Genomic DNA, 27,407 nt, shown 5'->3' with positions numbered 1-27,407 from the left:
CAAACAATTCCCCAGGGCATGGGAAATGTATTCTCTCTGTATCACAAGTTATGACTACAAAAGGCAAGCACTGTTCAAACTACTTTTCATTGAAGAGTGTTACAAAGAAAACATTTAACTCTCAGTGTTTCTAGTGCTTTTAATTTCAGTGTACCAGGTAAGTATTTGTTTTATCATTGTTTCAATTCCTTCTACATTTATAACTGACGTGAGGAGAGTTTCTCATTGGTTATTTGGGCCACTCTCCAGAGTCCCAGTTGGCAGCATCAATGTAAGAACTCCTTGCATTAGTAGATCACAAAATATGATAGGGCTAAGTTCTAAAACTTTTGACTCTCTATTCTTCCCTACTTATGTATTTCCAAACCCAAAGAGATGTTTTGTTTTGTTTTGTAATTTTTAATATTTTTATTTTATATAATTCTTACATCATTTTTCATCTTTGTACAATGTATGCTTTTTCATTTTGGTTATATTCCCCATACAATTGCACCCCCCCCCTTTTTGACTCTAGTTCTTACTCACCCTGCCCTTTCCTAATTCCCCCCCCCATAGTATGTCTCTGGTTTATAGTTGCTTGTTGATTTTGATTATTACTTTGCATTGATTAGTCTTTTTCCTGGTCTCTTATTTAGGTTTTCTAAATTCCTGCTATGAGTGAGACCATCCGGTATTTTTCTTTCTCTTTCTGACTTATTTTGCTGAGCATGATCCCTTCTAGCTCCATCCATGTTGCTGCAAACTGCATGTGTTTATCTTTTTTGATTGCTGAGTAATATTCCAGTGTATATATGTACCATATCTTCTTGATCCAGTCATCTATTTTTGGGCATTTGGGTTGTTTCCATATCTTAGCTATTGTAAATAGTGCTGCCATAAACATAGGCATGCAGGTGCCCTTTGGAATTACTGTTTCTGTGTCATTTGGGTAAATACCTAGGAGTGGAATTGCTGGATTATATGGAAGCTCTATTAAACATAGTAGGTCAAGAAATCTCCACACAGCTCTCTATAGTGGTTGGACCAGTTTGCACTCCCACCAGCAGTGCAGGAGAGTTCTTTTTTCCCAAAGAGATGTTTTGAACCGATTCTATTGCTGTTTTTCCAGGTTGGGTAGATTTTGCCCCCTCATCAACCCCAGCACCAGGCAACACAGATCCTGTGGTCATCCTCCTTGGCTGCTTTTGTGGATTTGTTTTGATTGGGTCAATTTTATATATTTCTCTGGCCATCAGAAAAAGATGCCAGGAGACAAGGTTTGGGTAAGTTTCCCAGTTAAAAGTGTTACCCAGTGGTACCGATAAGATCATTATACCAGGTGATAATGTCTCTCCTGTTGGCCCTGCTCCTCCCGTTGTACCCAGCTCAGTACCCTGTTTTATGCATATCCTGGTTCCAGCAACTTCCTTACTCAGGCCAGCACCTACAAAGACAGCCAACAGTGAAGGGGGCTCACTTCTAGAGAGGGGTACCAATATGCTTTCCCTACTCAAAATGAGTTGCTAATAAATAAGGATTTTTATTAGAAGTCTTAAAAATTATCCTAATTATCTTTTTTAAATTTTATATAATTCTTACATCATTTTTCATTTTTGCACAATGTATGCATTTTCATTTTGGTTATATTCCCCATACAATTGCACCCCCTTATTTTGACCATAGTCCTTCCTCTCCCCGCCTCTCCCCCCCATAGTGTGTCTCTGGTTTATAGTTGCTTGTTGATTTTGATTTTTACTTTGTATTACTAATTATCTTTTTTAAAGGCAGTATATATACAGATAAAAATACTAGAAGAAAATTCACAAACTATTAGCAATTCTGAATCATGTAATTATAGCTAGATCTGTGGTTTTTTGCTGTACTCTATGCATTTTCTATAATGAAAATTCATATTTTTCTAATAGAAAATAACTGTATTTTCACATTCAAAGGAAACTTTTTTTATTGTCTGTACACCTGACTTTTATAACCAAATAGCGGTTAAATAGCAACAAAATTGGGAAGCCACATTTCAGCAACCTATGAAAAGATTATGCAGGTGAAAGTTGTCTCTGGAACTCAAGTTTTGTATTCCAGTGCCTCTGCAGTGAGTTTGGATTTCCATGAAGTCTAGTTTATCACTCATGGAGCAGCGAAAGTATTTTGGAAGAGACAAAGTGTTAACAGTTTGGAATGGGAAAAGAATGAAGGAGGGGCCGGTGACAGTATTTTTGAGGAAACTAAACAGCCTTCTCTTATTGTTAGACCCTCCACTCATTTCAAAACTTCCCATGGACACGGAGAAGGGGCTTAAGAATGGAAGCTAAACTGTCCTGTATTTGTGTCTGTTCCATTCTTAGGACTTGGGTCTTTTCTATGTTTACAACTCTATCCTTGTAATTTTTATAACTTACTGTGAATTCTAAGAATGAATATTTTAAATAACAAAATCTGTTCCAAATTCAGAGTATATAGTTGACTAAAACATATCCCAGAGTCTAGGTGTGGTGTGTGGACACACTATGGAGTAAGTGCACAGAGCCCTTAAAGAAGTGGCTTGAGTAGCTCATTAATATGTTTTGAAGACCAGGTGCTGCTAGGCATCTGTGAGCCCCAGGATACAGTGAACAAAAGCAACCACTGCTCTTACTCAGTTAATGACAAATCAGATAGTAATCACACAAATAAATAGAAAATGTGCATCATGGTTATAACCAATTGCTATACCTCTTTCAAAGTCTGTCAGTTCACACTCATCTAACAAAATAATGGCTATATTGCCTCTTTGTCTCCCAGTGACTAACCCATGTGACTAGTATATTTTGAAAGTGGATAATTAAAAGAGATAGTGAGCAAAGATGAAAATACAGCAAAGAGAAAGTAAGTATATAAACATAAATTTATATAATTAATATTATATGTAATAATATATAAATTACTTATATAATTATATAAGTATATAAATATAAAATGTGCATCATGGTTAGGTGAAAGAGATGGGGAAGAGTATTCCAGCCAGAAAGAAAAGTTTATGCAAGGGCCCTTTGGTTGCAGAAAGCCTGACATACAGAAGGGAAGGCACTGGATTAAAAGATAAGACAAAAAAAAAAGCCAAAAAAAAAAAAAAAGATAAGACACCTGGGTTCCAGCTTTAATTCTGTCACATAAACAAGCCTTTTAACTTTTTCAGTCTTCCTTGTATTATCTATTTTTAAATGATGTCCAAAGTCACTACAATTCCAAATTCTATGATTCTGAATGGAGACTTTCAACTTAGTAATTAAGAGGTGCTGAGTCTAATTTGCTGATATCCTTAAAAATTAATAGTAGATGCGGTTTATAGCATTAATTAGGAATTCATGGTTAGCTTTGTTGAAACAGTAATTAATATAGAACAATTCATAGATTTATTTGCTTAAGATCACCTAGCATATAGGCTCAGTAAAACAGAACCAAGAAAATGAAGGCCAAAGCTCCTGAACCCCCAGGGAGCCTGTGACCATATGTATGTGTGTGTACATATATGTGTGTATATATGTGTGTGTGTGTGTGTGTGTGTGTGTGTAGAGAAAGAGAGGCTTTGGATATTCATTTTATACTTTGGTTATAATCCAATACTACTTAAATTTTTTGCTCAGATTGTTACAGCTTTGGCCATTCAGAGCTTCTCAGTTATTCTATGCTTTTGATGATTCATCTTTGTTTGATGGTATAAAACAGATGTTTTACATATGTGTGTATATATAGTGTATATATATTATATATAAGTACATATTATATAGTGTTATATACTCTATATACTATATGCAGTATATATAAATATATATATAGTATATATAGTGTGTGTATAGAGAGAGGGTATATATACACATACATCTACACATATGTCTACGTATATAGCTAAGTAAGCTTACTAAAATAGATTTTGATATTTCTCCAGCTAGGAAATGTCTTTATCATAAAAGAGCCCTTTTATGGGAACCCTTAGGAAATCAGCACCTGCTTTGCAACCCTATCTCTACAGCATGAGTCTTTGTTTTCATTTACCCAGGAATGCCTTCACAGAGGAGGATTCAGAATTAGTGGTCGATTACAGAGCAAAAAAATCCTTCTGTCGGCGAGCTATTGAACTCACCTGTAAGTTGATTTTTATTTCTACCTTTTTGGCAAAAACTATAGTAGTTGAGAGCAAAGAAAGAGCAAATAAATTGAGATTTCTAATAAAAGTCAAAGGAGATGAAATGGATATTTTTAATGTCCAAAATGTCTTCAGAAATGGGCAAATACATGTCAGACATTGCCACATCCATCCATGTCTGCCAGTTTGCTGGAAATCTAGAACCGGACATGAGGCTAAGTAGCTGGGATTAAGGACTCATTAGCCACAAACTCTAATGAAGTGATAGGAGAAGATGTGGATAGAGGTCAGGGGTGTAAAAGAAACAGCAAAGCATCTGACTTAAAGTCAGGCTCATTTCCTGTTTTTTTCCTGGCAACCAGCTCAGCGACCAATATGCCAACATACTTTATAACAATTATGGTTTGAGTTTTGCTGAATCAGAGAACAGAATCTTCTACTTTGAAGAGTGGGACTAAACGGATAACTGTGTTCTTGAATACTTTCCGAAACAGTGTAGAAAGTATGTACAAATATTATCAAATTCATGTTTAGGGATGTTTGCCAAAAAGCCAAAAACATTACCAATAGCAAAATAAACACAAGAATGATGGAATACAAGTTGCTGTGAATCCATTTGATGTGGATTGTTGTTATTCTGATCTAGAAGTTTTGACTTACTGAAGTCTCTGCTCTTAAGTTTAAAATACTCTTTTTTTCACATTTTATTTAAATTTTATTTTTTATATTCCCCATACAATTACAACCCACTTATTTTGACCCCAAGCTCTCCTTTCCCCGCCCCCCACCCCCCATAGAGTGTCTCTGGTTCATAGTTGTTTGTTGATTTTGATATTTTCTTTCTTATAGTTATTCTTTTTCCTGGTCCCTTATTTAAGTTTTCTAGATTCCTGCTATGAGTGAGACCATCCAGTATTTTTCTTTTTCTTTCTGGCTTATTTCACTGAGCATGATCCATTCCAGCACCATCCATGTTCCTGCAAATTTCATGTGTTTATCTTTTTTTGAATGCTGAGTAATATTCCATGGTGTATATGTACCACATCTTCTTGATCCAGTCATCTATTTTTGGGCATTTGGGTTGTTTCCAAAGCTTAGCTATTGTGAACAGTGCTGCTATAAACATAGGGGTGCAGGTGCTCTTTGGAATTGATGTTTCTGTGTCCTTTGGGTAAATACCTAGGAGTGGAATTGCTGGATCGTATGAAAGCTCTATGTTTAGTAGGTCCAGAAATCTCCACACAGCTCTCCATAGTGGTTGGACCAGTTTGCACTCCCACCAACAGTGCAGAAGAGTTCCTTTTTCTCCACAACCTCACCAACATTTGTTGTTGCTAGTTTTTTTAATATGTGCCATTCTCACTGGTGTAAGATGGTATCTCATTGTAGTTTTGATTTGCATTTCCCTGATTACAAGTGACTTTGAACGTTTTTCATATGCCTGTTGGCCATTTGCATTTCCTCTTCAGAGAAGTTTCTTTTTAGCTCTTCTGCCCATTTTTTGACTGGATTATTTTCTTTATTTTTGTTGAGTCTCATCAGGTCTTTGTAGATTTTTGTGATCAGTCTTTTATCATTAGTGTTGTGTGCAGAAATTTTCTCCCAGTCGGTGGGGTTTCTCTTTGTTTTTGTTATTGTCTCTTTTGCTGTGCAGAAGCTCTTTAATTTGATGTAGTCCCAGCTGTTTATCTTTGCCTTCACTATCACTGCTTTGGGTGATGTGTCTGTAAAGATGTCTTTGATGTGCATATCATGTAGTGTTTTGCCTATGTTTCCTTCTATGTATTTAAGTTTAAAATACTCTTCTTTTGGATTGCTTTCATTCCTTTATTGGTGGGGCCGTAGGGTAAAATGTTTTCTCTAAGAGCTAATGTTTCTAGTTAGCTGCATTTTTTCCTTTTTCCTTTTTTAAAAAGATTTATTTATTTATGCATGCAAGAACTGGGGTATAGGCCAGAGGTATGGGGGGGTGAGAGGATTCACCAGAGACAGAGTGGGGAACAGAACAGGCAGATTGACCAAAGTACACTGCTGAGGGGAGTAGCGAGTGAGACAGGAGAGGTCTGCTGGGCCATGTGGGTAGCTCCCTGGCCAGCCAGGGATCAAACTTACACTGCAAAGTCTGCAGACAGGGCCTCCCCGGTGGCACAGCGGTTGAGCGCTGGGTTGCGAAGCTGCCCGCGGCCTCTGCGGCGCAGGTTCGATCCCCGGCTGCTCCCCGGCCACAGGAGGAGGGTCCCACATGGCACGCAGACCTCTCCTGCCGCCCGCTGCTCCCCTCAGCAGTGTACCTCGGTCCTTCTGCCTGCTCTGCTCCCCGCTCTGGCTCTGGTGAATTCTCTCACCCTCCCACGCTTCTGACTGTACCCAGTGCATGTATAAACAAACAAACAAACAAACAAATAAATAAATAAAACATGCCTCTATTTAAAAAAAAAAAAAAGTCTGCAGACAGCCCCACAGTGCTATGCTCAACCCCTGTGCCACCAGGGAGGCCCCCTGCATTTTTTTCTTTTAAAGACTTGCTCATGTGCCTACTATGGCACAAAATCAATCATTTGCTGACTGGTTAGTGAATTGGTCTCTCTCTCTGGCTAATGCCTCTTATGGGTAACATTTGTTGGAGGTGCATATCTATACTTTGTTATAGATCCTATTTCCCCTCCAGAGTACCCAATTTAGCACTTTCGATGTCATTATGATGAAGTTACATGTACCATATGTGGAAGAGTGATGGGTTCTCTGTTTCCTGTGGTTCTTGTGCCTCCCATTCTGACAGGGAAGGGCAGCAAGAGGTGTCCTGGTCCTAGTCCTCTTCTATATACAGTAGTCAGGCACCTAATAGTAAATACTCCACTAGAAAGGACCGATTACTAGTCTTCCTACCTCCTAATGTCCAGGACAAAGCTCTGCTACCTAAGTCTGCTTGCTGCCTGCTGCTGCTACACACTGGGGAGAGAGAGACGGTTATGGTTTTTATAATCTTTCAGAACGAATCTTGCCCTGAAGCGTTCATTTTACTCACTTTAATCATAGAAGCTAATTAACTGTGATATTTTACTGCTGGCATTTTGGGGGAAGAGCTATGCATAACATATAAAACAAATGTTTAACCATTTCATAGGGCTTTATACATAATTTTAATTATATTCAAATAAAAGGTAGCACAAATGATTCTCATACCTTCCCTTTCCTCTACAGTGAGCAGTTTGGGCGTCAGCCAGGAACTGCAAAATAAACTAGAAGATGTTGTGATTGACAGAAATCTTCTCATTCTTGGAAAAATTCTAGGCGAAGGTGAGCAATTTAGTCCTTTTAAAGTTGAGGTAAAAAAAGTAAGCAGTTTACAGTAATTTTTAACAATGTGTATTTATGAAAAAAAAAAACACTATTTTGTAGATTTAAGTTATAATACAAATTGTCCTATTTTATAACTAAAATGGAATTATTTTATCACCTTATAGAGTGATGAGCTAAGTGTGAGCCAACCAAACTTGTGACAGCAGGAGGCTGGTGCCCACCTGCACTCTGGTCCTCAGGCATGGGTGGCCTGCATGGGTGCCCCATCCCTTGCTGCCGGCAGATGGGCAGCTGTCAGCCCATCTGACACATAGCTCTGACATGCCAGCATTTTTTGCGTGGGGGGAGATTTTGCATAGACTCAGTGTAGATGTTGTTTGACTTTACAGGTGAGTTTGGGTCTGTAATGGAAGGCAACCTTAATCAGCAAGATGGCACCTCTCAGAAAGTGGCAGTGAAGACCATGAAATGTGAGTTATCACTGATTCCACCTACTCTTCTGGGTGTGGGTAGCTGCTTCGGTGCCTGGTACTCCATGAGGTCAGTGATGAAGCTCATGTATCAAGAGCTCAGTCTCTGATGTGTCACAAGGCCACCCAGAGGTCACTGAAGGAAAGTAACTGTGATGAACTCTTCATACCTGCTTCATAAATTCTTTACACTCAAGACAGTAACACTGCTCTTGAGTACTCTTTCTCACTCTCTCACTCTCTGCCTCCCCTAAAAAATCCCCTCTCTCATCTGATGACCCCAAAATAAGGCATCGTGTCCAAGGCAGGGCTGACTTGGTGGCAGCACCTGGCCACAAGGGTTGGCCTTGTGGCTGATCTGGCTAGCTTGGTAGGGCCATTTCTCCCTTAAGGATGATTGTGTGGTCCTCAGGAAGCAATGGGCTGCCTGGAAAGTCAATGTCCCAGGGGAAAGAAGAAATACTCTGTGGTCAAAAGCCTATGAAGAGCTGTAAGCATAAGCTAGAACTTCCAAGCAAGATGAGAGAAAAGAGCCTACAGCTGAGTCAGGAAGAACCTTCTAAGTCCTAACAAAGAATCTGTTTTTATGCTGCAAGTACTACAGGGTTTTTATGTGTCTTAAGCCAAATGAGGAACAAAGAACAGATTCGTTCTAGAAAGTTCACTTCCATGGCAGTGTGGAGGAGAATGAATTACAGCATTGACAAAAACAGTGGCACTCTAGAATCTGCAGCTATTCATCTAGATAAGGAAAGTAAGGCTCAGAGACAAGTGACTTGTCTAAGAGCTAGAAAGGTTGGCTACAGTAGCATTTTCTTCATACCTGTCTCCAAAAGTGCATTTCCAAGGCCTAGACACACACAATTGTCTATGTTTGATTCTTCAGGTGCCCACTTGGTCATACATACAATGAACCGTGATTATGTGGTGTTTCATCTGTGCTTCTCATCACAGTTCATGTGGATGGAGGTTATTTGATGCTCGGTTTGGTAATATTCTTAATTGGCTTTCTCACTAAGCCCATCTATATGTTTAGTATTATTTTTGATCAAGGAGTAAAATAAAAGTTCATAAAATTGTCCTTCATAAAATTGAAACCCACTGTTTACTGAGCATTCAAGAACAAACTAGATTACAAGTATGAGTTTATAGATTATAACCAGAGCTGCTTCAATTATAACCAATGCTGGTGGCTGGAGTTTTAGGTACATTATAAAAAGGACTATGTAACAATCAACAATTAACATGGACCTTTTGCTTTCTAAAGCCTCTTATGTATATGTTCGTGGGCCATACTTATGTAATACTCACTGCGTGGCAAAGGACACTCCTGTTATTCCCACGTTCTTCAGTGCAACAGAAACAGGAAATCAGTGCAGCTGAGTGAATGTTATCACCCCCACCCCCCCACCCCCCAACAAAGTCACAGTGAAGTTACAGTCGTCACTATGAGCTGACGCCATACGAACCAACCTGGTACAAAACCACACTCAACATCATTCCTGCTGCTTATGTTGTATTCTATTTGCACCTCACATTGTGTGTGTGCCATTGTTCCACTTACCAAGGATGAGGCAGAGGTTGAGGGGACCCTGTGAAAGGACCTGGGTCTGGAAGCTTCCTTTTGGCCTTGACTCTGCTGTTCTTTAATCAGAATCACTTGCATATGAATAGCTAATTACCAAAGGTTTAAAGTTTCCGGCCTCACACCCCATGCTCATCACCTGGAGGTTGGCCCCTTGGGGGAGGGTTTGTCAGCCGACCCTCCCTGCTTCTTTTCCACAACTTGGTTGTTTCCAGCAAGGGGAATAGGTTGAGGGTGACATTGGCAGATATGCTGCAAGTCCATAGAATCAAAAAATTTTTTTCTTAAATTTGCCTTAGTAGGATGTATAGACACTGTGCTAGATGATCTCACATCTGATTTGAGTCAATATTTATACCCTGTTAAAGAAAACACCTGAGACTTGGTCTGTTTAATTGTCATAAAACACAGAACATAAAACCATATTAATCATTTTCAAGTTCAGTGACACTGAGCCACATGCACATTGCTGTGTGCCGCTATCACCACCACCCACCTCCAGAGCTTTTTTCATACTGCTCAGCTGAAACTGTCCTCCGTGCAACAGCTCCCCAGTCCCCTCCCACCCTTCACCCCCACCTCCTACACCCACCATTCTGCTTTCTGTTTATACAAATTCAACTATTCTAAGTGCCTCATATAAGTGGAATCTTGTGACTGCCTTACTTCACTTCATATAATATAAAATTTTAAATCTCTTTTAAACTGGCTTAAGTCTATAACCTTGGTATGAAAGTATTTCCAGTTAACAAGGTATAACTAAGCAACTAAATTTGTAAGATCAGTGCTGATAGAAAGGGAAAGCATGTTTTCTTTTTTTTTTAAGACAAAAATAACTGCAACAGATTGATTGGATTTCATTTTAGCTTTTTTTTTTTTTAACTAAAATAGCTTCATTGCTAGAATAGTTTTAGATGGCAGAACAATAGGCAGGGTCCTGGGTTCCCATGTGTCCCTCTCCCTCGTATTTCCCGTTATTAACATCCTGCTACAGATTTTACAGTTGATGAACATATACTATTAGCTAGTTGAAGTTATCTATAAGTTACACTGAAGTTCACGCTATGCTGAAGTTTTCTGAGTTTTGTCAAACGCATAATGTCACGTATCCACCGCTCCGGCATCTGACGAGAGTCTCACAGTCCACACTCCCCTGAACACCACTCATTCACCTCTCTGCTTGCCTACCCCCACCCATCCCTGACGACCACTCATCTGTTAATCGTTTTGCCTTTTCCTGATTTTACTTTCAGAGAACAGAAATGCTATTTCCCTTCATTGGGTAAATTAATTGTACCTAACATTTTCCATCTTTTCCTCTAGTGGACAACTTTTCTCAGCGAGAGATCGAAGAGTTTCTCAGTGAGGCAGCGTGCATGAAGGACTTCAACCACCCAAACGTCATCCGACTCCTAGGTACCACAGAGAAACACAGCTTCGGGTGGCCAGGGGGACTCAGCTAGATCCACTCTGTGCCAAAGGGAAAAATCTCTGGCTCAGAGTAGTTTGCACTTTGTGTGCCTCAAAAGTAATTTATAACATTCAGTTTTTCACTCAAAAGACTTCTGCTATTACATTTAGTAGCTGAGAGTGAATGTGGGTCTGATTGCCTGGACACCAGTGTGCTCAGGAGTATTTAGAGTGGCCCCAGAGTACAAGGTGAGGGTGAATTAAAAGGGACTCCAGTCACTCAAAGGCAAGTCATGAGAGCTTATAATTTTTATTGATTTAAGATTATCCATATATCTAGTACCAATAAACTAAAAGTGGAAAAGTAAACAAATTCCAATTCATTAACATATTTTAAAGCACTAATTTCTTCTCCATTAATAATTTCATGAGCTATGGTTTAACAGTCAGAATTTGGCTTTGTAGCTCTGTTAGCTAAAAAATATAAAAGGAGAAACCAGGTAATGTGTGGTCTCCATGTAAGTGATACTATTTCAAGAGAGAAAACCTGAAAGAATGATAGGATATTCTGGCCACATTTTTTTGTTGCTCTTGTCTTATGACTTGAAAAATGCTAAATTCATCTGGGAACTTTTAATGTTTTAATATGATTATGATACTCCACAGAAATGTGAAAACTAATGTTTGGATACAATATTATGTCCGAGAAGCAACTGTTAAACTTTTGCAACTATTCACTTTAGCTGACTGAGAACAATCGGACTTTGTAAGTGCCCCACAATGTGTAAGAGCTTTGCAAGCCTGTATCAGGTGACAGACACTTTAGCTCTAGAATTCCATGATAAATGGCATTGAAGCTTTTTCCTGTTAAAAAATGAGGGATGTGGATTTCACCTACCGACTTTCAAAATTCTTTTCATCTTTTTAAGCATTTGGTTGCAGAGGACTTCTTCACATGATTAAGTATTTAACTGTCACATGAAACTAGTTTGCATTTGAATTCTAAGGCAATAGCTACCCCTAACTTAGACTCAGTATAAGAAAACTCCATTGGTTTCTCGAATGGCTATACTCATTTTGGATGAATTTTTGAGAGTTTTCATGCAACAGGGAATCTGAAAGGGAAAAATTTACCTAGAAGTGGACACAGAGTGTGTTCTATATTGTGAAACACAGTATGTGAGTTATGGGCCTTTGTTTTGTTTTGTTTTTTTAACTGTTCATTCGGGAGCACATGGTTTTAATTTGGCCAGTGCCCCTGCCTGCCTTGCTGGTCACATATAACAAGGGGTCTTTGTAACTTACTCTGTTTTTAATTTCAGGCGTGTGTATAGAAATGAGCTCTCAAGGGATCCCAAAGCCCATGGTGATTTTACCCTTCATGAAATATGGTGATCTACATACCTACCTGCTCTATTCCCGACTAGAGACAGGACCAAAGGTAATAACCTGTGTGTTACCACTTACCAGCTCTCAGGCTTATGCTACAATCTAGCCCACATTAGTACCTACGGAAGGGCAACGATGGGAAGGAGGGAGAGAAGGGACTTTGACCTTTTTTCAGTCCTCACTGTGCATCCTAGGCTTAAATATATCTTTCCTCATAGCAGGCCTGCTCATTGGTCGTATTATTTATTCCCTTTTAATGGAGGAAGAGGAAGAACCTATCTGGGAGCATAGTCTCATGGCCTCACTTCAGTGCAGCCAAGGGTCCCTCATATTATCAGAGTGACCTCGTTCTTTTGAAGTTTCCTCTCTCTGGCCCATTCACTATGAAATCCCTGGATGCAGGTTTTGTTTAAGTTCCCGGAGGGAAGTTGCACAAGCTCTTTTTCAGAGATGCTGAGGGTGAATTCAGTCCATTCATCTTTCTCTTTACCATGAGCCCATCCATCCTCAGAACAGAAAGCATATTGGGAACTGGGGGGCCAGCATGCTTTCCTTCAACGGTATCCTTAAGAGGGACAGTGACCCTGCAGGTCAAACCCTGCCCTGAACCCACACAATACAAACTGAAATTAAAACCTTTAAGTGATGTTTCCAATCCAAGCAATGGGTGGCCCTGAGGTCACAGGTGATTTATAGGGATGTGATGAAACAATGTTCACAAGATGGATGACGGGCTTGACAGGCAAAGTGAACTTAAAAAAAAAAAAACAGTCCCCATCCTAAAAGAGTTAATTCGGTAGGAAGAGCTATTTTTTGTTTAATTTGATAAGGCAATTGAAAAAAAAAAACCTGAAAAAAAAAAGAGACTGAACTCAGGGTAATCATATTCTGGAATGCTATAATCTTATATGTTATAGACGGAGGAAATTTTTTCTTTTCTTTTTTTCTTCATTTATTCATTTCTTCCCAGGGAAGGTAAGTGATCTAAACAGGAGCATAACCCCTTTCTTCTTCCAGGTCCCCCTGTGGTCCATGCTCAGATGTATTTTTGCTCCCTTCCTTGTGGCTTCTTTTAAGTTGTTCACCAGCACAAATACTAACCAGAGACAGGAAATTGTAGCCACATCACAGAGTTATTATAAAATCACTGAGGCTCCTCCAAAAGAGGGCAAGGGGCTAATTTCAAGCAGCGGACTCAGCAAGACTGCGAGTTTTCCCTTCAGTGAAAAAAAGACAATAATCTTATAAGAACCCTGGAAAAGAAGAAAAAAATTACCCAGTTTCCCAGTCTTCAGAACAGTCATTGGCATCTTCACACATTCACATCCCAACTGCTTACTCCACACCTAGTATTTCCCAGGCTGGTCAACAATATTGGCTGACATTCTTCAAGCATTTAGCAAAGGTCAGCCTATATATATATATATATATATATATATATAAAAATGAATATATATATAAATGCATATATATATATATATATATATAAATGCATTAATGGCACAACCACTCCAGGAAGTAATTGTGAAAAGAATCTCAGGTGAGGAAACTGAGGCGCAGATCAGGCAATGGTGGAGGCAGGACTGGCCCTGGGCTGGAGAACCTGTGGCTTCAGGGGCTCTGATTGCCTCGCCTGATGCCCTGACAGCATCCAGACAGGCGGCTGTGAGTGGAGGCACAACATCCTCTTGACTGGATTTTTGTTTAATGTTAATGAACAATTTTACTCACATTTAATTTTCTGGTATGTTGAATGATTTTTTCTAATAATATTGGAAGGCATGGGGATTTCATGTGGCACAAGAGTGAGTTCTGTAGTTAAAAAAAAATACATGGGGCTGTTTGATGGCCAAGAATCATCTATTTTTACTTGTGAAGCTCAGTTCTGCTCCCTTTTTTGGATCTTTATGTGATTGTAGTAAGCCTCGCCATGGAGGTTTCTCTTGAATTTTTGTAGAGAAGTAAAGAGATCATTTATTTTCTTTATAAAAACACTTGTTAAATTATAGAATAAAATTAACATCTTTTTCCTTTTAGGTGTACAGATCTATCTATGATTTTAAACATGTGTAGACTCACGCTCCCACCATCACATTTAGGACACAGAAAAATTTCATTACCCAAAAAGGCCTTCTCTTGCTACCCCTTTGGTTTGAGGTCACATGCAATGCCCCATACTGTTCCTGATGACCATGGGATGTGTTCCCCATCACTGTAGTTTTGTCTTTTTTGAGAATAGAAACATAGTTTTTTGTTGTTTTTTTAAAAAAGATTTGTTTATTTATGCATAGAGGAACAGTGGTATAGGCCAAAGGTGCTGGGGGTGAGAGGATTCACAAGAGATAAAGTGAGGAGCAGAACAGGCAGATCTACTGAAACACACTGCTGAGGGGAACAGTGGGCGAGACAGGAGAGGTTTGCTGTGCCATGTGAGTTAGCTCCCTGGAGATTAAACTTGTGCTGCAGTGGCTGGTGACAGCTTGATAGTACTGTGTCTTTAACCCCTGCACCACCATTGAGGCCCAAAACACAGTTTTTAACTAGCTTCCTTCATTCAGCATGATGCTTTTGGGATCCGTTCAAGTTGTGGTGTACATCAACAGTTCATTCCTTTTTTATTAGTGTGTAGTCCTTTGCTGTATAGATATACCACAGTGAGCTTATCCATTCACCTGTTGAGAGATAGATGAGTTGTTTCTAGTTTCTGGTAATTATTAGTGAAGTTGCTATAATTTGCATGGCTATGCTTTTCTGTGAACACAGCCTTTCATTTCTCTAGGCTAATGCTAGGTCACATGGAAAGTACATGTTTAACTTTATAAATTACTGCTGAACAGTTTTCCAGAGTGGCTGTACTATTGTACATTTCTACCAGCAATATATAAAGAGTTAGTTGGTCTGGATTGTTGTTAACACTTGGTATTAAAAATAGTTTTGTTTGAGGATGGTATTTTGGTTTTAGCTGTTTGGATATATGTGTAATGACATCTCATCATAGTTTTCTTTTTTTCATTTCTGATTAATTTTGTTAAATATCCTGTTTTGTATAAACAAACATTTATATCCTCTTTGGCAAGTGTTCAAGATTTTTGTTTAATTTTTAACTAAGCTATTGGTTTTCTTACTGTTGAGTTTTGAGAGTTTTTTATAGCCTAGATACAAGTTCTTTGTGGACTGTGTGATTTGCAAAGATTTTTCTCCTAATTCTCTTGTCTTTGTATTCTCTTAACAAGAGTCAAAAATAATTGAATTTTTATAAAGTGCAATATAATAGTTTTTCCTTTTGTAGATCATGGCTGCAGCCATGTCTAAGAAATCTGCCAAACTGCAGATAAAAAGATTTTCTCCTGTTTTCTTCTAAACATTCTTTGATTTTATGTCTTACACTTACATCTATGGCCCATTTTTAATTAATTTGTTGTGCAAAGTATGAATTTTAATATTTGCTTTTTGCATATTGATGACCAATATCATTTGTCAAGACTATCCACAATCTATTTAATTGCTTTTGTAACTTTGTCAAAAATCAATTAGCTATGCATGTATGGATCTCTTTTTTAGTTTTCTCTTCTGTTCCATTCTATTCTGTTCCTTTGCTCCTCCCACATTGTCTTGATTAGTGTAAGTTTTAAAATCAGGTTAACGTGTTCTTCCAACTTTATTCAACTTTTCCAGGATTGGTTTAGCTATTCTAGCTTTGCTGCCTTCCATATAAATTTTGGAATCTGCTTCTCTGTGTCAGCTGAAAGTTCTGCTATCATTTTTGTGTTCTTTTAAATAAAATAACAATGAGGAAAAACAGTACCCAGCATCTTACTGATTAATGAATAGTTTCTATTTGCAAAAACATAAGTATATCTTAATGATGGAAACTAACTCCCAGGTTTTATAATATAAAAAGTATTTTAATATTTTGATACTTTGTAGCCACCAGTAAAGCTAAAAGTCAAAAAATACAGGCCAACTGGAAAATCAAGCTTTTATTCAAATCTTTTCTTTCTGCCTATTCAGCAAATTCCTTTGGGGAAAAAAACATTTTGTTCCTGTTAGTGTGGCCCAAGACTAGGTCTTAGTTATATAAATGTGCTTTCCTGAAGGGTCAAAGTGCTGGGTGCTGGGTGCCATGTTGTCTTCTTTTGAACCTAAAGGTGTGCAGGGCAAACATGCAGATGACAGGACAGACCCTCAAATACCCCGTTCTCATGGGTGTGGACAGTACAAAGGAAGGCAGAAAGTGTAAATCAAGCATTATAGGAGCATACTGTTCTAGAACTTCATTTAAGAATTCTGAATGGAGAAATTTTCAAAATATCCCTTACTGCCATCATGGCTGTCCTCCAAGAAAAGGTAGGAATGATATGGCAAATTTGGAGAAGTATACAGGAAAGATCAGAATGAACAAAGACTGAGGTATCTGAAACACTCATGCTTAGCAAAAAACCGGTTGCCTTGTGCGTCAAAAGCAAAACAATGCAGGGTGTGGGGTGACAAAGCAGGAAAGATAAGCTGGGATCAAATTTTGAGAATCTGTAACAGATTCTCAACAGATTCAGATTCAGATTTATATTTATATTACCTGCATGTAATATAAAACCTAACTCAAAATGTCCTCCCAAAAGGAGATAAAGGTCCTTATGTGATAAAACCCAGAGTTAGGAGAGCTCCATAGTTACCAATTTTATCCTCGACAATACCATCAAGTATCTAAAATTGTTCCACCTTTCTAAAATGATAGCAGATGTGGGTGCATAATTGGAAATCAATCCTTGCAAGTGGACTTGTTGCCTCCAAAATACTAGCACTCCCCCTCACCCCTGGCCCCACATGCTTTGCCACCACTGGTGCCAGATTACCCTTTTATCGCCTCTTTGCATGGCATGGGTGCTCCATTCCACTTAGGATGGAGAGGGGTGTTACATTTGCCTTGGTAACTTGCAAAAAAAAAATGCTAATCTCTATCACTGGGGAGAAGAGAATATGCTATTGCTAAGCTTTAGGATATGTTTTTCATTCCTTTTTTCAAAACCTTATTTGTGATATTAGTGACACAGATATGAGAGACTCGCTTCCTTGTTTCACTACCACCCCTTTAAGAAATACAAACACCATTTACCCCCCTCAGAAAAATACAACTTGCCAGGTTTTTCTTTTAAAAAACTAACCTCGTTTCTTGTTTCTTCTACCCCCTAGCATGTTCCTCTGCAGATACTGTTGAAGTTCATGGTGGACATTGCCCAGGGAATGGAGTATCTAAGCAACAGGAATTTTCTTCATCGAGATTTAGCTGCTCGAAACTGCATGTAAGAGTCCTAGCCCATTCTGGAAGGGTTGGACCTCATGGTGGTTGATATTTGTTAGGGTGGCCCATTGTTATTAAAATATTGAGAGCTAGCTTTGGGAGGGAACTGTGTGGCTGGCTTTGGAGATAGGCTGATGTATGTCTGGGTTTTGTTGGGGTTTCACTTCATCTGCTTCCAAGAGTCTGGTTAGCCCCTAAATTTTCTCCCGGGATTACTTTTTTGTTTCACACTCTCACTCTGTTAGGAGTGCTGGGGTGATCTGTGTGACCCTTCCTTCCTGCCATCAGCTAATTTGGACCCAGAGTTGTATGTAAGTCTGCTGATCATGCAAAATAACAAAAATCTTAAAGATTTTTCCCTAAGTTTTCATGGGGCTGCCTTGTAAAGTTGGGTGTGTGGCTACATTGAAACTTTGCTTTTGCAGCAGAGACAAGGACTTATACAAGAACTTTGAACTTAAGCCCCTCTCCCCATCTCTTTACCCTACCTCACCAGATCCACTGTCTGCTGTGAATCTTCAAAAGTAACTATTTCTTGATTTTAAGTTTACTATTAGGAAAAAAGAGAGTGTTCATTAAACATGTGATATTAGTTTTTTTATTCCTCCTAACCAACCTCACTCTTCCCATGTCCCCTGTTACTTTCAGGACTGCTTATATTTAAAATCCAGAAGGAATTTTTTTGTTTTTTATTTAGAAATTTTTTTATAATGGAGAGAAAATCACAAAACACTATGTCCCCTCTAAATATTTCCTCCATGTTTTTCCACCATATACAGTGGCTAAAGATCCAATTTGCCCTGCACTGGAGGGTTTTCCCTTCAGGACATGTCTCAGTTTTAAAGGTCAATGCCAGGCAGACAGGGACAAGATAGTGACCTTGCCTCCAGCCCACCCTAGTCCTCTTGCTTGTCTAGAATATGTTTTAATAGTTGGGGCTATCCCTTGCTTTTTCCAATTAATTCCTCGAGTACCACTTACCCATCTTTTAGAAAGTCCAGCATCTTCCTCTTATAGCATATATATCTTTCCCAAACTCCGAGGAGGCTTATTTAATCCACAGAGCCATGCTATTGCTTCCAAATACCAGGCAGGAAGGCCACTGGGGGTGCTGGTTTTGAGTCCTGGTTTTGAGCTGGTGCTCTGCCTGCTTCTAGACCTCTGAGGCTGCCACATATCTCCACCCTCTGTGCACAGATGCCTCTGCTGGCGCGTGTCCCCGTACAGCCCAAAGAGACGCAAGTTATACCCCTTCTGGCTCCCTCTCATTTGCTTTGTCGTTCTCCCAAAGCAGGGCCCTCACAGGCTGATGGGATCTACATATCTTTTGCTTACTTATCATATTTGTTTTCAGCTGAGTCTGAGGTAGGCCTATGATTTAAAACTTTTGCCTCTGAGACAATTCTTTTCTGACACTGCCCATACTCACTCTTGAGTGTGTACTTTCACCTACAAAAAAGATTCCTTTGTAACTCAAAAATAAATAAATAAAGTTTTCCCTTTGAGGGCTGAGGACATGAACTCTCTCTTTGCAGGTTGCGAGATGACATGACGGTGTGTGTCGCAGACTTTGGTCTCTCTAAGAAGATTTACAGTGGCGATTACTACCGCCAAGGCCGCATTGCTAAGATGCCTGTGAAATGGATTGCCCTAGAGAGCCTTGCGGACAGAGTCTACACAAGTAAAAGTGACGTGGTATGTACATAATTTTCATTTGGAGTCCCACAGTGTGCAGATAAAAGTATGCTGAAAGAAGGGACTGAAGTTGCTCTTGCAAAACATTTTACTCTTTGGCAGACTCAGGATTAAAAGCATGCACACACCTTTTTTATTTATCACTGGATATTTGGTGGAGGTGGAACACTGCTCTCTGGTGGAGCATCTTTACATTCAGAAGATCCGAGCTTTGCATAGATAGATAGATAGAGCTATATCTCCTTATTTATCCCCATTTTTCTTTGCTATAAAATGGTGACTATCACTACAGCAAAGATCCTTAATATTTGTATTATATTGAATTAGTTGATCTGATGACTCTTTGGAACCAAGATGCTAATTAAACAATATTGTGCAATTATACCCTTCACCAGAGATTGGGAGGAGAAAACACTTGACGATGATGGAACAGAGCATTAAACAGTGTTGATGTAAGAGAAGGCTCTATCTGCCTTTGTCAAATTTCCCGAAACAGCTTTAATAAAAATGGGGGACTGAGATTCTCCGACCCCATGTTATTGTCGGGTGGGGAAAGCAGTGTATTACAGACATAATTGTCAGCTTTGTGCAAGATCATTAGGACTTTAAGGAAATGACCTTTCTCAATGAAAAAGTCCATTCAGGCTTTCTGAAAAGATTCACATCCTGACTCGTTGTTGCTTTGTTCATAGTGGGCATTTGGCGTGACCATGTGGGAAATAGCAACACGGGGAATGACTCCCTACCCTGGCGTCCAGAACCACGAGATGTATGACTATCTTCTCCACGGCCATAGGCTGAAGCAGCCCGAGGACTGCCTGGATGAACTGTGAGTGAGCTGTGCCTTGGCTCAGTTAGTTGGCTCTGCAGAGGTCTGGGGGCACAGTCCGGGGCAGGGGGATACTCTCAGCCAGGCAGGGCGAGGGTCAAGGAAGGCGGCCTGTGCAGACATGCAGACATCCGAAGGCCTTAGCCTCAGTGGAAGGGCTCTGTCGAACAAGGTAACGGCACATATGCTGAAGTTCTTTAAGCACCTCTGACTTTATAGTGCATGAAATGACTGAGTGAGCACCTATTATCTTCTGCTGCAATTATCCTCTTTCTGTATACAGCAGTTCAAACACAGCAATCACAGTAATATCTTAAATCAGAACATTTAGATATCTAAGCCAGGGACTTTAAGATCAGGCTGGTCTTCAGAATTGCTGGAGGCTGGGGGCGTTGTCTGGTTATGTTAGTACACAGTGGACCCAGAAATGGATATTTTAAAAATTCTCCCTAGGCTCAGCCAGGCAGAGAGTCCCCAACTCCCAGGGTGCAGGATCCCAGTGCACAGCCCGTCCTGACAGACCTTCTCTGTCCAGTGTGGGCAGTATGGGGAGAGCCCGGACCTTAGAGCCTGACATGCCAGGCTCTGCTGCCTAACTAGCCACATGCAAGATCCTCACAACTGATTTGACCTCTCCCTGCCTTGTTAGCAGCCACCAAAAAAATATATGTGGCCTGAATTATACACAGAGGCATTGGAGGAATTAAAGAAGGAGCGTGGGGTTCTCAGCCAGTAGTAGACATGCAGAGTAAGTGCTCACATAAGAGCACAAGTTAATAATGGAGTATTGTAGATCAATCTCCCCCAGGCATCTGGCTGACCTTTTAAAAATAATGTTGTATGGTGCAACCGCTGGCTTGGTGATTTGAACCTTTCAAATAGGGAGTCTCTGCCCAACATGACAGAGATGGTGGACTTGGAGAGCATGATTTTCACCGTATTCAGCAAGAACATTTCAGAGCTGTGTGCCCTCCCAGGTTCACGCTGGAGTGTTGAGGCACATGCAGGACTGTCATGCGCACACGCACATGCACACATACACACATACAACACACATGCACACTCATTACAGCAGTGGTTGTGGTTATACAGCTATAACATTAAGAACAGAAAAAATAATGTAAGCCCTTTATTAAATTAGATCTGGGGTTTCATGGTAGTTTTTAAAAGGACCACATAAATGAAATGCTTGCTTTGAACATGAGAAAGCAATTTCAACCAAGCAATATTGAATTTCGAAGTGCTTTGTTGCCATTTCTTTCGTAGCTTCTCTTGTACACCAAAAGAAGTTGATGTTTGCAGTGATCATCGTGGGTCTTACCGAGGTCTAAGCTGTGTCACATTGTGGTTTTTAGATATTTCACACAGTGTCCAAAGGAGAGAATGCTGACTCTGTTTTCTGTAAAAGAGTCGCCGTGTCAGCGCATGGTGTGCGGGTGGAGAAGTGGTCAGGCCTGGTCCCCACACACTGGACTGCTCCCTGCATAGTGGGCTGTGGTGAGCCAGACCTTCTGCCCACCCCCTCTCACACAGGGACTGGTGAACAGCAGACTCCCACAGAAGGCCCCTGTGTTTCCAAATTTTTAGATAAGAAACAGATACTTTTGGGCTTCTCATGTATGTTTGCTGTCTACGTTTAGTTGAGACGAGTTCACTCCTGTATTTAATTGCCACTCCAGCTTTTTTAAGTCAACTTTAAGAACCTTTAAATGACAGAGTACCTGGTGCCCTTTGCTCCAGTCCTGCCGCTCTGAGGGCCACGTCTTCTCACGGTCTCACCCCCACCTCTAAACAACCATGCCCAAGAGGCTGCTCTGTGTGATGCCCCTGTTGCCAGCATGGGCCATTGTCTCAGCTCACACGGTCTCCCAGCTGTAGCCCTCAAGATACGCCTCACCAGCTGACCATTCATAGCACTGGTTCTCACTCAGTGTGCCATTTGGGATCCACCTTCTTTTTTTGTTCATTTGGGTCCCATCAGCCAACAGATATATCCTTCAGCAGCCCCCAGCCCCTTGTCCAATCCCTAAAATCATCCAACCCCAGAGCCCAGAGTGGGGCAGGGCTTGGAGTCACCTTCCCACCCCCCCATCACATACAACAAGATATAGCAATGGCATCACAGTGTACATAGGTGGATGGGCAGGTCAAAGCTAGTGCTGTTTCCTACAAAATAGTGATACGTGGCCCTTTTGTCTCCTCTCATGCTCTCCTCATTCCCAAGTATGGTTGGGTGACAACCAAAACCATCTTTCTAGAGTCTGATCATAGGATGTAGTTAAAGATAATCTTTCTATGATTCCTCATTGACCACACCAACCAAACCCATCCGGATCTGACCCTTGGCAGTCAGGGCAGCTGAGTAGTTAAGAACATTGGCTATGATGCAAGACACCCTGATTTGGTGCTTGGCATGACCCTCATCCTGGGGCAAAGAATCCCCTCATGCAATCTGCAGCAACATGGATGGAGTTGGAAGGGATCATGCTCAGCGAAATAAGCCAGAAAGAAAAAGAAAAATACTGGATGGTCTCACTCATAGCAGGAATTTGGAAAACCTAAGTAAGGGACCAGGAAAAAGACTAATTGCAATAAAGCAAAAATCAAAATCAACAAGCAACCATAGACCAGAGACACACTACAGTGGGGAGTGGGGGAAGGAGAAAAGGGATTAGGGTCAGAAAAATGGGGTGGGAATTGTATGGGGAATATAACCAAAATGAACATGCATACATTATGCAAAAATGAAAAATGATGTAAGAATTATATAAAATAAAATAATTCATTTTATTTTTAAAAAAATAAAAAAGAATCCCCTCTCAGGGTCATCTTCTATAAAAGGGAATAGCAGTACCTGTATGGTGAGCCTGGTATGCTGACTGAGCAAGTTCCACCTATAAAATACCTCATGTGATGGCTATCAATTAGGAAACCCAAGCAAAAGGTTGGCCATTATTTTTTTCAGTGGAGGTCACAGACAAGAGCAGGGGCCCCGGTGTCTCACAGATGCTGCCACTGAGAGTTAGTGGGACTTAAATCAGTCCCTCTTTTATCTGAGCTTCAGCAGCCCTATCTGGGAGAGGAATGCATCTCTTCCTTCATGGAGCTGCTGTTGGTTAAGCAACCTCAAGTGGCTGAGTCACAGCAGGCTACACACAGCCAGCTGTGTGCCCAGAATCGGGGGCTCCCACAGGCCAAGGCTCACCTGCCATGTCGTAGTACCACCCTTTTTGTTCCCATGCCTGACCACCCCCAAACCTGACCAACCTCCACCTGGCAACTCCCCACCCATACCTGACCACCCCCATGCCAGATGCCCCCTCCATCTGGCCTCCACACACACACACACACACACACACACACCTGACCACCCCCACACCAGCCTTGCGATTTCATGCACGATGGATGATCCAAGGCCGATCCAAGGCCTTGGATTTCATGCACGATGATCATCCAAGGCCGATCCTGACTCCTGTCTGCTCTGAAGACAATAGCTCTCATCCACTTTCCCCCTCAGAAACCCTACTCCACTCATTGATCAGTCCCTCCACTTCCCACCAAGGTAGCCCAGGCTGAGAAAAGGAGAGAGTCTCCTTGGCTGAGTGGCAGAGCTGCACTCAGGCCCTGACTAGCACTGTAGAGATGCCCAGCTACGTGGCTCCCCCACCAGGCATACCTGCAGCGCTACACACGGCCCTCTGCAGAGCTGGGTGTAGAGCCAATGCTTGGCCAATATGGGTACATTCATGCATTTATAAATTGTATGATTATATCTTTTAAACAATTATGATAAAATGACATAAGATAAAATGTACCATCTTAACCATTTCTATGTTCCGTGGTCTTAAGCACATTCACATCATTTGTGCAGCCACCATCCCTTCCATCCTCATGACTCTTTAGCCTATAAACCGGAAACTGTCCCTATGAAACACCTCCCCCTGTCCCTTATGACTTTATGATTACATCTTATATAAAATCTCAACAGAAAACCAAAATGACTACTCTCAAAGGCAACTACCAAATTCTCACATTCATAAATATTGAAAATTAAGAGAAAAATAAATTCCAAGGTTATATTGTTACTATGTTACACACACAAAAAAAGATTATTTCAATGCTTTCTCCTAAGACTCCGAGTAAATGGAAGTAAGTTAACTAGCACAGCACATTGATGGAATAATGAAAGGAGAGTTTCTAAGGACCAAACTTCTCAAAGCTCATCTCAGACGGAGAACAATCAAGTCCCTGTAGAGAAAAAGGAAGTCATGCAAATTGATTTATACCATGAAAACCTCAAAATTTAGAAACAGAAATTGCTTGCCAAGTGTTAGTTAATGATCATCTAATGAAGTTAAAAGAACTGCTAAGTCTGCAGTTCAGGTGAGAATCAGGATTATGAGATGGGGAAACATGACCCGTGTTCGTGGTCATCACATTAGATTTACAAATCTCCACCTTCCAGAACATGTGCAAGTGATGACAGATGCTGGAAAAGTAAATAAATGTATCACGTACCTTGTTAGAATTAGCCAAAAAACCTACGTGATGTAATTAAATGTAAATATGGGCACTGTATGTTTACATTCATAAGCTATCAGCAATCTTCTATATGTGTCTGATGATTAAATTTGGGTCATTTTCTTATCCAGTGACATAATATCAGCTTCTCCAAACAGGAAAGAATCCAAATGAAATAATGGTATACCTCACACTTCATCTCTGTCAAGTCATTCCTAATTCAGTCATCTCTGTTTTATTGTGTTAACATAAATGTCCATTGTCACTATATTGGACACTGGACATGAAGAAACTACCTGGAAGAGGGGCCTCCCTGGTGGTGCAAGGAGTTAATTCTCAGTACTATGAAGCTATTGGCAGCCACTGCAGCAAGAGTTTGATCCCCAGCCAGGGAGCTAACCCACATGGCACAGCAGACCTCTCCTGACTCGCCCACTGCTCCCCTCAGCAGTGTATTTCAGTCAATCCCCCTGTTCTGTTCCCCACTCTGTCTCTGGTGAATCCTCTCACCCTCCTACCCGCCCCCCTTCCTCACACCTTTGGCCTACACCCCAGCTCTTGTATGCATCAATAAATTTAAAAAAAAAGAAAAAAGAAACCACCTGGAAGAAAGGGTCCTCCCTCCATAACATAGCAGCAGGGGTCATGAGGAACACCTGGGAAGGTCTCATATTGTCCCCTGCTTTCCCATAGCCATGGCATGTTCTGTGATGCCCCTGAGTCTGCTCTCATTTTTCTTACAAAACCACAATGACAGGGCTGTTGAGATTAGATACAGTGACACACACAAAACACCCAGCATAGTGATGCAATCATTCTTAATCTTTCCCCTCTCCCCAAAGGCTAGCCTCCTTAGCTCTTGCCCCAGGGCCCTCCAAACTCAGCTCTCCTTATAACAAGCCCAATTTGATGGCATAGAACAGCTCACTTTTTCTGTAAAGTCCCAGATTTTTTCAGTTTTGCAAGGAACAGATGGTGGACTGGGTTTGGCCTGTGGGCCATAGTTGGCTAACCTCTGGGCTAAGGAAAACGATCTAAAGTACCCCTTCTTTGCCAAGGTAGATATAATTGTCACATATGTTCTTTATTCCTAGAGACAGGATCACTTGCCACATACCCATGGAACATTTATAAAAGTTAAATATTATGCCACAAGAAAAACCTCAGTAAAAAACTTCCAAAAAGTTGGGGCCTCCCAGGTGGTGCAGCAGGTTGAGCGCCACACTGGGAAGCTGTCCGCAGCCTCTGCAGTGCGGGTTCGATTCCCGGCCAGCCAGGGAGATACCCACATGGTGTGGCAGACCTCTCCTGCCTCGCCCTCTGCTCCCTTCAGCAGTGTTTTTCAGTCCGTCTGCCTGTTCTCCCCAATCTGTCTCGGTGAATTCTCTCACCCTCCCACGCCTCTGGCCTGTACCCCAGTTCTTGTATAAATAAATAAATCTTTTTTAAAAAATTCCAAAAAGTGGAATGAGAACAGACAAAAATGTGGTAAAATCAAAACTTAAGTGAGAGCAAGGCCTGGCTTGTACGAAGGGACCTGGGTGTGGGGCCAGGAGATAACTCTCTCTTCTTTCTTCGTAGGTATGAAATAATGCACTCCTGCTGGAGCGCCGAGCCCTTGGACCGACCCACCTTTTCAGTGTTGAAACTGCAGCTAGAAAAGCTTTTGGAACTTCTACCCAAAGTTGAGGACAAAGCAGATATCATTTACATCAACACTCAGTTTCCAGAGAGCTGTGAGAACCTAACAGCAGACCCTGCACTTTCCCAGCTGGACATGGACATCGACCCTGACTCTATCATTGCTTCTTGCACACCCAGCGCTGCCATCAGTGTGGTCACAGCTGAAGTTCACGAGAACACACTTCATGAAGGAAGATACATTCTGAATGGGGGTAGTGAAGAGTGGGAAGAGATGGTCTCCGCCGCCCAAGCCACAGACACAGCGGGAAAGGAACGTGTTGGACCAGAAGACAGACCCATGAGGAGTGGGGCCTCCTGGTCCCAAGCCAGCACGCTGCCTTTGAGGAGTCCATCCCCGGATGAACTTCTGTACGCTGATGACTCCACAGAAGACTCAGAAGTCTGAGGAGACAGACTTCTGAGGAGAGGAAGCTGAGAGACGTTCCCCACCAAGCAACTTGTTCTGCTTTAGGAGAATCCGTGTGCTCTTGGTGTTTTTTGTATTTGTCTTCCCTGCTAAGCAAGCACTAAGGCCCCAAAGCACCAAATGAATGTTATCAAGTCAGTCATCATTAAAAATACCTAATATATATTTATTGAAAGAGAAATATATGTGTGTGTATATATGGTGGACACAGATTTTTATTTTATATTTTAATAAAAGAAGATTTATTCCATTTCACTTATCTTGCTGATCTTAAAATTTAATCTTGAAGTCTTGTCTCTATAGCTATTCTTTGATGTTAACATTTGCAGAGTCATAATTGTTTTTTTTTAAGTACTTCCCTTTTTCATGACTATTAAGTGTGAAATTATTTTTAAAATAAATGCCATATTTGACTTTGCTTCTGATTTTATGAAAAGTCTGATATCTACATTGAGAAGAATGATTAGTTTAATATTTAAAATTTTACAACTGGTTAATTCTTTGATATGACTTCCTAATAAAATATGAATGAGAAGGATATTATTCTTACTTGAGACTTAGGAAGACAGTGATCACCGGAGGTCGTGGTGCCTTTGCCAAGGAATTCCCTTAACATCTGGCCCTTGATGTGATTCTTCTGAGCATTCTTGACATTGTTTTTTAGAGCTATAAAAAACCACTG

The 27,407-nt window shown here is 40.7% G+C and overlaps 1 protein-coding gene across 1 annotated transcript in view; it reads left to right on the top strand.

The window, feature by feature from the left end:
* Nucleotides 1–27,145, top strand: part of MERTK (MER proto-oncogene, tyrosine kinase) — a 97,176-nt gene extending 70,031 nt beyond the window's left edge. Inside the window, exons 10-19 of the mRNA XM_037527823.2 lie at nt 1,109–1,262; nt 4,031–4,116; nt 7,319–7,414; nt 7,807–7,887; nt 10,796–10,888; nt 12,205–12,323; nt 17,462–17,571; nt 19,106–19,265; nt 19,958–20,094; nt 26,197–27,145. Coding sequence (XP_037383720.1) covers nt 1,109–1,262; nt 4,031–4,116; nt 7,319–7,414; nt 7,807–7,887; nt 10,796–10,888; nt 12,205–12,323; nt 17,462–17,571; nt 19,106–19,265; nt 19,958–20,094; nt 26,197–26,704 — 1,544 coding nt within the window. The 3' untranslated portion in view covers nt 26,705–27,145. The remainder of the gene's footprint in view (nt 1–1,108; nt 1,263–4,030; nt 4,117–7,318; nt 7,415–7,806; nt 7,888–10,795; nt 10,889–12,204; nt 12,324–17,461; nt 17,572–19,105; nt 19,266–19,957; nt 20,095–26,196) is intronic.
* Nucleotides 27,146–27,407: the final 262 nt, after the last annotated feature.

The sequence above is a fragment of the Talpa occidentalis genome, unplaced genomic scaffold (genome assembly GCF_014898055.3).
Source record: "Talpa occidentalis isolate TD23 unplaced genomic scaffold, MPIMG_talOcc4v2.1 talOcc4.5, whole genome shotgun sequence".
In the NCBI taxonomy this organism is placed as follows: Eukaryota; Metazoa; Chordata; class Mammalia; order Eulipotyphla; family Talpidae; genus Talpa; species Talpa occidentalis.
This window is presented reverse-complemented; position numbering and strand designations above follow the sequence as displayed.